This window comes from Patiria miniata, unplaced genomic scaffold (assembly GCF_015706575.1).
Source record: "Patiria miniata isolate m_02_andy unplaced genomic scaffold, ASM1570657v1 HiC_scaffold_25, whole genome shotgun sequence".
NCBI classification, from domain to species: domain Eukaryota; kingdom Metazoa; phylum Echinodermata; class Asteroidea; order Valvatida; family Asterinidae; genus Patiria; species Patiria miniata.
Genome location: NW_024037064.1, coordinates 7,038,172 through 7,048,614, shown reverse-complemented (window position 1 = coordinate 7,048,614; position 10,443 = coordinate 7,038,172). Strand labels below are relative to the sequence as shown.

The 10,443-nt window shown below is 39.3% G+C and overlaps 1 protein-coding gene across 1 annotated transcript; it reads right to left on the bottom strand.

Annotated features, from left to right (window-relative positions):
* Positions 1-2,387: 2,387 nt before the first annotated feature.
* On the bottom strand, positions 2,388-5,141 carry LOC119733293. The gene is made up of 4 exons (XM_038206892.1): positions 4,893-5,141; positions 4,389-4,510; positions 3,688-3,843; positions 2,388-2,688 (listed from the first exon to the last, which is right to left on the bottom strand). Exons 1-4 carry the CDS (start codon positions 5,080-5,082, stop codon positions 2,656-2,658), a joined length of 501 nt encoding a protein of 166 aa, XP_038062820.1. The 5' UTR covers positions 5,083-5,141; the 3' UTR covers positions 2,388-2,655.
* Between the last annotated feature and the right edge of the window lie 5,302 nt (positions 5,142-10,443).

The following is a 10,443-nucleotide window of genomic DNA, read 5'->3' as shown; positions in this document are numbered from 1 at the left end:
TTCATTAGGTAGAGTAAAAAAAAAACATGTTTCTCGTCCAGGTTTTTGAAAAAAGGAGGAAGCGGGGATTTTTATTTTTTCTTTGTTTCAAGATGGCCACCATTTAAACATTTCCAGCAACTGTGGGTTTGCTACTGTTCAAAGACACTTTTAAAATGAAACATAAGTTGGACAAGAGAACTGAACATATTTACAGCATCATTTTAGGCTTGTATTGGTCTACAATTTATTTTCAGATGAATTAGTGGACTTTTTCGGTGGTTTTTTTACTTCATTTTTCAAAACAAAAAAAAAATAATAAAAAAATCCAGGCGGCCTCCAAAAAGGACGCAGGCGGGGACGAGAAACTTTTTTTTTTTTTTACTTTGCCTTAATGGTTGATTTAATTCGCATTGTACTTGTTTTCCTGCTGAATTAACACACTTTACAATATTAAATTTGACAATTCCTCTTCAAATTTGGGCTTTTTAAGACGTCAAATTTTCAAATTTTCGTGACGCGCATCGGCTGCGCTGTATTTTGAAGACATTCCAAGCAACAGGAGCGCATGTTTAGAACATTTTGCACACTACGCGCACATGGCGTTAAACACGCAGTTGTATAATTTTTCTACGAAGATGGCGTCCTATGAGAGAGATCTATTGGAGAATCCGGGCCTCGTCATCACAACCAACCAACAAACAAAATTTCCATGGACTTGCATTCTGATTGTACTTTTTCCACTGAACACATTCCATTGTGTTTTGTTTTATTGTTGCAAGAAAAACTATTGCAATAAATTGTTACGCACTCCCTGTTATTCTAGATTTGTATCTGCACATGTGCACTTAATCAGGCCATAGAGCTATAGTAAATTATTAGAGAGCTTATTCATATATGAATAGGATGAAGCTTGCTGGGCGCATGCATCCATGTTTGTGCTTAAGTCATCAGAAATTAGCTTAAATGTTGTATGTTTATACATTTCAAAGCTGTTATTACAACTTTCATTTCATTCTGTGCTATCACACTAGTGCGCTGCATAGATTTTTGCATTTTTTTGACTGTAGATCACGTGCCTGCTCAGCCATATTTCTGTTACATTTTGGCAACAAATTAAGCGCAGAAAAACTCAAAAGAATTGCTGTCATATTGGCGACGTGACTTGCACATTGATCTCGCTACATGTACATTCTTCAAGCACTGTGTTGAGTTCAGACAACTTTGAAGTGTGCAAGGGAATGAGGAGTAAACGCTCTCATAATTTACTACAGCTCTATGGAATGGACATTTTTACTGATAAACTACTATTGAGACAACAGAGGTCAAAGGTCACCCAGGTTCACTGACCTTTAATGTTGTAACGTACATGTCAACAAAACATATCTTCAACTGACAGTTTCCAAGATTGGTTTCAATTAACTTCAAATTTTCAACATTAGTAGCCTATCATCTTTTTACAAACAAAATTATGCCAACAAAAAAGCAAAAGATTTTTCAATTGTTTTACAGTAAGGCCACAAAAAAAACACTCAGTCTCTGGTCAGACCAAAGTACCGGAATTGATGCGGCGACACGTTTTTTTTTTTTTTTTTTTTTTTCAAGCTTTGATTGTACAGACAAGGTGGGGTACTATTTTGCTTTTTTTGGTGTCCTCATTATACATTGATGTCCTCCATAATTTGCTTTGGTGCCCTCGATCATTTGCTTTGGTGCAATTTCCCATTCCTTGGTGCTCTTTGGTAAAAAGTTTGAGGAGGTGCGCCAATAGAGGGCGCTGTTGGAGCTACCGTGGAACATTTTGGAAAAAAAAAAATTGACGCGCATGATTAAAATCGACGCGCACGCTGACCAGAGACCGACTATTTTTTTTTTGGCCTAACATAAATAAAGTTAAATACAAACTACTCGCAGTTTACTATCATCTTCAATTTCACAGAATTGATACAATATGTTTGTTCCAAGGCCTAATTATTTCCTTTTCATTCTTTTCTCTGAATTATGCCGTCAGCAATTTTTTGGTAGGTAAGGCAACAAACCCACAGACATATAAATGCATAGACCGCCAGGTCCTATTCAAAACTACATGAGCATTTCGTGATTTGCCTAGTGCCCGACTAAAATCAACACTATGGGCAAATTCACCTCTCGGTATATAGGATTTTACACACAGTTGACGAATTCCAGTCAAACATGTAAAAAAAAAATTGTAAAGTTTTTGATTGTAAACCAATCCCTTGTGAACTAAATATGATTTCCGTAGATTAAAAACAATACGGTACCCAACATTTTCAAGCAACTTTTGAGTAATACAGCCTTTACCAAAATAATTTATGAACTGTATTTAAATGTATGTATCGTACTCGGCACGTTAACGCAATGAACGTGCATCGTGCAGTTATGTATGTACTGTACTAAGCGCGTTGGCGCATTGAGAGGCATCGCAGTTATGCGCGCTGTCAACAAACATTTTGCCCAATTATCAAATCACGGTTTCACGCCCACGACTGGCGGTCTATGTGTTTATATGTCTGTGTACAAACCAGAAAGCATTATGGCGCCCTCTATGGCTGGTGGACATCTAAGAAAAATTAATTAACTTAACTATCTCTTGTGGATGCAGCGGCTGAGATGAACAGCGCCCTCTGTAGGAAAGGATGGAGAGGAGTCCTCATGTCACATGACTGACTGGCTCCATGCTCCCCACACCTGGGAAAATAGAAGACAAAATTGCAAATCAATAAATTTATCAAATTTATATTAAAAAACAAATTAAGTCAAAAAATGAGGATTGTTTGTTGGGTGACTGAGGGTATAGCTTTGATCCCAACTACACGCAATGAAATTGTGCAAATTGTATTTTAGAACATGTAGTTCATGTCAACAAACTTTTTTAAGGCTCCTCCCTGCAAAATAAAAACAGTGCTGTTTATGGAAATATTTAATTCTTTTGATTCTGAATCAACGCGCCTTAACACTTCTGTTTCTCTGGAAATATTTTAGTTTTCTGAGCAGCCACTTTAGACCTTTAACGTTAAACAACTTCAAAGATTGGGCATTCACTACATCAGGAATACATTGAACTTGGCCTGAAGAAGGATTTTCCAGTAAATATTCAAGGAATTTATGTTTAGAAATAATGACAGATTTTCAGACTGTCTCCCAATTGCTGCAGCTAGCAATAATGCGCCGATATGAAAGCGGCTGATAGACACGTGTTACTGACGACCATATATGTGAGGCGTTCTGGCAAAATGAGACAGAACTGGGCAGAGGTTGAAATGAGGGTTTGCAGGTATTAGGAAAGAGAATAAACTTCTCCTTACAATACTGTTTGTTGCATTCCCATCGGATATTCCGTTGACAAGTTATGGCTCACTTTAAAGTTGGCATTTATCAACATGTCAAAAAAGCAAAATACTAAGAAAAAGGCCTGTAAAGTTTTGAGTTTTGTATTCGTGAAAATGAAAGATGCCAATTATCTTCCTTAAAAACTCTTGTATTCCATGATTTTTAGACTACATGTTTTACTTACTTATAGGAATATCAATAAATCTGAGGTCGAAAAACAAAAATCACCCCCTATAATTTATTTTGCATTTTCCCTCCACTACGGCCTGTGCCCAGTTGCGTCTCATTTTGCCAGAATGCCTCACATATATAGCCTGATAATATTGACACGGACTTAAGCTTTGAGACAGGACCCACCTTTGGATTGGTGCCATGAAGTTGCACGGTGGCTACAGGGTTCCAGACCGTTCCTGCCATTCCATGAGCTGTCACCCCTCCCCCATCTCCCATGGCCATGTTATGATGCATGCCAGACATTGGCTCATGTTGCTCACCAAACCGGCTGACAGGTGTCTGTAGGAAATAACCAGGGCAATAAAGTTAGAGCTCGCAAGCATGACGACATTTCAGTAATGTCTTGAGATACACAAGGTACATCTTGATGAGGTTTTGATTTCTCTTTTTGATTTTCTCAATGATCGCTGTTCAGTTTGTGCTGGTCCCAGAGGGCCAGCCTACAGTCCTCTTTGTACCTCACGGATCAACTCACTATCACTTGTGAGCTGGGCAGTGCTGTTGTATAGGATTACCCTGTAACACCAATGAATGGGCTAAATCAATAGACCGCTTGCAGACGCGTTCGATAATCGACGCGCGAAGGAGCGCGACGCCATGTTGTGGGACAGGCGTATATCAATTCACGCACATTTTGTCCCATAACATGGCGTCGCTCACCTTAGCGCATCAATTATCGAACGCGTCTGCAAGCGGTCTATTGAATAGGACTGTGTGTACTCTGGAACGAACTTGAACTGCCTTGTGTTGTTGTAAACTGTTTTCAAGTCCTGAACTCATGCTGATTGAGTGTAGTGGGGGTGGTGGAGGGGTGAGATGCTTACTTGTTCATTTGGAAGCCATCCTCTCTTGACAGTGTCTTGATGGGGGAAGTTAGGCATCCTGTTAGCTGCTGTGCCTGGTATGTCCTCTAAGTTGCTACTTGGGATCCAGTCACCGCTGCTCCTTGGGGGAAAAATCAGCAGAAACAAGAAGTTTATATTAAAATCTGCCATTTACAAGAAAAATATTCTCTTGAATGGATGACAACTAATATTTTGCTGATCTGCATGTCCTGTATGTCCATTGGGTTTAGAAATCACGGTGGTCTATTATTTAAATTGTATTTTCATGGCCTGAACTGAAATGTTATCATATCCTTCTGAGTTGATTTTTATAACATTTTTTTAATAACAAGGATCCTTTAGCTTAGTTCTTCAAATAGGATCTTTCAGTACTGATCCAAGGAAATATGAGACTATTTCACACTCCTATTATCTTGATACTCCAGATATAGTCAGTTTTCATGCATCTAATGAAAGTGTGTGGTAAATGAAAACTGAGCTTACCTGGTGTATAAGCCCAGATGCTACTCCCTGGTGAACCAACAGGGTAACCCAGATCACTGACAGGTACAACAACAAAGCTGACAGGTGTCTTGCGTTGCCCTCGACTACGCTCATTGCTGATTGGAATTGGTAAGCGACGATCTTGACCAATGGCTGCTGGAGGCGGAGCCTGAGGCTGTTTAGTTGCCATGGTGACTGGACTGGGCGTGGCGGTTGGTCAACGAAGCAAGGCTCAATGAGATGAGAGAGCTGCTCAAAATAAAATTGAAATTATAAAAACTCAAAATTAATGAGAAAAATACATGTAATGTATAGCCGTGTCCGCACTGGACTTTTTTGGGGGAAGGTTTTACCGAGACGATGGTAAAATGAGAAATGGTCAAATGTGACCACTGTCCGCACTTGGACTTTCGACACAGGAAAATTTACCTAGACCGGGTGGGGGGGGGGGGGGGGTAACCGAGCTGTCACAGTGTCAGTATAATGACTCACCGTACACAGAAAAACAAATCGCTGATCACATTTTCAGCCGCCGATACGCACAGTAATATTACACACGCCATTTGCATGCACAACATTAATCGTTTACACGATATTATTTCATCTTGACATGCTAAATCTTAAGGCCTATAATTTTGACGCATTTGTGATGCACGTCGTCGAAGCCATGCTGCTGTACGATGTTCCATGCGGCAGCAGTACCATCAGTATTCGTTGGTTCCCATCGCATGCTTACAGAATCGAAGCTATGATGTGGGCCAGGAACCAGTGACTACGGCCTACGTACGGTACCGGACCATGATGTTCCATGCATGACTACAGTAGCGTATCAGGACGAAATTTGGATCGTAGAAAATAACATACATCGGTGGAGAAAGAGAATTTCCGCAAATTAATTCTCAGAACGTGATCTCTCTTCTCTGTGTATGTATTTGTCCGTTGAAATATATATTTTGACGATATTTTACCGCTCGTACTTGATGATACACCGCAGCGTGTTTCTACAAAATGTTCGGCCACTGCACGTGCAGGTTCGTGCGGTCTCTGTATGCATAACAGGGCGCTCGGGCCGGATGTACACTTTCCTGAGCCGCTTTTACCGACTCGCACTGTCCGCACTGGACTTATCGTCTCGGGAAAAGTGACCTGGTCAGTTTTCCTGGGCGCGTGGGAAGTTTTCCTGGGCAGCAGTTGGCCAGTAAAAGTAACCGCTGGACTCAGAAAAAGTAACCGAGAGGAAAACGTCCTAGGCTGTCCGCACTGGACTTAAAATGGGAAAAGTACCCATAGTCTCGGTTAGTTTGACCAAAAAAAGTCCAGTGCGGACAGGTGGACTTTTTTTTTTTTTAACTGTAAAAGATTATTTCACCAAATATGAAAAGACCAATGAACTTATCTCCGGTCCAAGGTACAAACTCAAGTGTAGAGTAAACATGTCAGCAAACAAACAAGATAATGAACTGTACATGTCTGTTGCGTCCAGCACTTGTCCCCCAAACTCCCCAAGCTCTATATATAAACCATGTCACGTTACTTGATGATGATTCTGTGTTTGCCAGTGCCATCTCTCTGGGATCCGCCCCCTCAAAAGCTTACCACTGTTCACACTCTTTGCATCTTCCAAATGAAAGCACTTTCAAAACCATTACTTTATTATCATCAATAGTTTGTCAAGTCAGAACTTAATGACCACAAGAATTCAAAGTTACTTCGATTCCATTTTCATTTTCTTACTCAACATTAAATGCAAGGTTTTATTAAAAAGATTATAAATGGATTGACTGACCTGGGTGTCATCTTCATTGTTTATTGTGCCATGTACCATCACCTGAAAGAGACAATGATTGAAAATAAAAAAGTAAGAGTCATTTCATGCAAGTACTTTATATAAGTGTCTACGGTAATAATAAAAGAGCAAAGGAAATCTGAATTTGGTGGCACCTGTCTAAAAGTAATTTACAAATAATTTGTTTTTGTAAAAATTTGTAAGATTCAGGATGATTTACTTTTTATACTCAATTTTAATTAGAAAACATCAACATAGGTTTTTTTTAAAATCATTTCTGGATTGATGCTGCAGAAAGACTACACAGTTGCCCAAGATGTTCTCACCAAATATGAAAAGATCTCATCACAGCCAACAGCAAAGTATTCTGAGTGCCGAGCTGGCAACTTGCATGTTTTTTTTTGGGGGGGGGGCTGTAAAAATGGAGTTCAAAATGCAACTTTAACTAGTTGTGAAAACACGTGCTACATTAGGGCATTTAAAATGTACAATGTATGTAAGGGTGAGGCTGTGTAGTGATACTATTTTGACATTGTCTTGCATTCAGGCTGGGTGGCCTTTCAAAAGAAAGCAACAAAACATATTAGTAGCGAGTCTGTAAATTGGCCCAAAATGTAGTTGCAATGAGCCCGTAAATTGGCCAAAAATTGCAAGACACATGCCCTGTTACTATGGCAATGGTCCTGGTATGGATTTTAAAAGACTTTGGTTATTTACTCCCAAGTCCAATCAAGTTGAAACAATCAAGTTTTGATTGAGGATATCGTATGAAAGATTGACATGAAACAACTCTTCAGACAGGTTGGCAATTTCACAACTGGAAATTCTGACTGAAGCTGGTTTGTGAGCTAGGTCAACGGAATTCACACCTTCTATAGAAATCCAAACTTGTTCATTGGGACTTTTACAAACAGAACAAAAAAAGAGAGATTAAATGAGTCCATTATGTCACAGAATGGAAGGAACAAGTATGCACGGGTACATGTATTAACACCTCATTTGATGAAACAAGTTTGAATGACATGTACAATGCACATATGTATGGACACTGATGGTTGCAGGCCAGTAAATACATGTAGGCCCAAAATTGTCTACGCCGGCCAAATCACGATTTGCACGCCCTAATTTTTTTGCTATGAGAGCATTTTGTGGGCCATGACATTGAAGGTTTGTAAAAAACAAACAAGAAACAAGAGGTGGAAGCCATGAACAGGACTGCCAGCTCGTATTGCTGTGTAATTTGGATGAATTAAACCCTAAAATTGCTCTACTTTGCAATGCAGCATAGGCATCAGTTTTAAAAATGGCGATGGGTTTCCGGACTATACTTTTGGGAGTGATCATCTTTGGATGGACATTTCTCACAAAAGTTATCGTATTACCACAACAAAATTGAAAAGAAAATGAAAGATGATGAAATTAGTTTTAATTTGATGTGTCTTAAACACCTTGGAGAGTTAGTTGTGAGTATTTTCCCCTGAATTTTGGAAGTGGGTGTATCTATCACTGGGGTCTATGGCAGTTTATTTAAGTAGTCTGCAACCTGATGGTGTATGTGTACATGTACACGTATGCAAGTCAAAAATTAACCTAACTCTGGTCCAAGGTACAAACTCAAGTGTAGAGTAAACATGTCAGCAAACAAACAAGATAATGAACTGTGCATGACTCAGATCTGGGATCCGCCCCCTCTAAAGGTTACGACTATTCACACTCGTTGCATCGAAGTGGAAAACCTCTCACAATTTCTTTAAAAAAATGTCTTTGGACTTGACTCCTCAATTCCTTCAAGGATAACTGAGATCACACCTGGGAATAAACAGGAATCGAACCAGGGGCCAATAGAAAAGAAAAAAGCAGTAGGATCTGAACCAAAGACTCCTCGATTCCTTCAAGGGAAACTGAGGTCACACCTGGGAATAAACAGGAATCGAACCAGGGGCCAATAGAAAAGAAAAAAAGCAGTAGGATCTGAACCAAAGACTCCTCAATTCCTTCAAGGATAACTGAGGTCACACCTGTGAATAAACAGGAATCGAACCAGGGGCCAATAGAAAAGAAAACAAGCAGTAGGATCTGAACCAAAGACTCCTCAATTCCTTCAAGGATAACTGAGGTCACACCTGGGAATAAACAGGAATCGAACCAGGGGTCAATAGAAAAGAAAACAAGCAGTAGGATCTGAACCAAAGACTCCTCAATTCCTTCAAGGATAACTGAGGTCACACCTGGGAATAAACAGGAATCGAACCAGGGGTCAATAGAAAATAAAACAAGCAGTAGGATCTGAAGCAAAGATTCACCAGATTCAAACCAGACAGACCTAACATGAAGCTTCCAAGACATTAAGTACATGTAGGATCACTAGTCATCAAATCTAGCTGATGCAGTGATTATTTCCAGACAACTTTCATTCTTACATGACTTGAGACGTTTACCGGCATCTTCTTGACTCCTCATCGTCTCTCAGCCAACATTCTCTCAAGATCAATTTTTTCTGCAATGTTGGTTTTTTTTGGTTGGTCAAAGTGATAACTTTAAATAGACTGAAAATTCTTTATCAGTATTTATAGCACAAGATAAAAGAAATTTTAGTACATGTATGTGAAATATGAAAGATTTGAGGAAGAAATATTTTTATAGATTTTTTATTTGATGGTAAAAAAAACCTCGTGAAATTAAACATATGGTGAGATGCATGCGATTGTAATTTAACAGAGTGCAGCATGAACATGTATATATAATGCATGAGCCTATCTAAGGTCCAAAACTCAAGTGTCTGGTAAATATGTACACAGATAAGCAGATGCACAGACTGTACGTGTGTGACGTGCATGTATATATGCAGGCAAACAAAAATCCCAAGCTCTATATATAAACCATGTCACGCGACTTGATGACGATGCTGTGTTTGCCCAGCGCCATTTTTACCAGAACCGCCCCATCAAAAGTCTCAACTGTTTGTGCTCTCTACATCAAATTGGAAAGCTTTGTCTTCAATTGATTTGGTTGAAATTAAAAAAAGGTAAGAAAAGAGTGTCAGTTATTTTAAATGAGGCTAAATGCTAGCTTACCGTTACAAGTGTAGGAATCGCAGTTTGCCTTAAACAACAAATGTGAAGAGTGCATACAGTAGTAATGTTCCAAGAAAACCTATATTTAATATCCATAAATACCTAAGACAGTTTATGCATTCCTATTGGTCGAGAGCCCGTCTTAAACAGCTGGTCTTAAACGGATGATAAAGACATGGCTAGCTGGTCTTAAAAACTTTTCCAGTGTCACAATAAAATGTGGACTCCTAAAAATCCAGTGCCTCTTATCGTTTCATTGGTTGAACGTTGTAGGCATGTGCAACACTACCAAGGAGTCAGAATTTCATAGTTCTAAATTCAAAATGCAAGGCGCCACGTGCGTTCTGCACGACATCACGCAGAACATGATACGCGCGCGTTAATCTCACATAAAAAGGGTTATCTTACTCGCCAGCTGAACACTCTATTATTTTGCAAGAGGGATGTTTCAAAAAGCATAAAGTGAATTTGTTGAACAAAATCGGGATGTTTTGAACGAATTATATACATGTAGGCCTAATTAGTTTTTACCGAAAAGGTATTTATGAATGAGAATAAATATGTGCTCCGTCGGTATTTATCACTCTGTTTAAGACCACCCAGACTCTAAGTGGTCTTAAACAGAGTGATAAAAACCTTACATATGTATATTTAGTAATAGCCAGATCAGGGCACAAGCTACCGTACACGT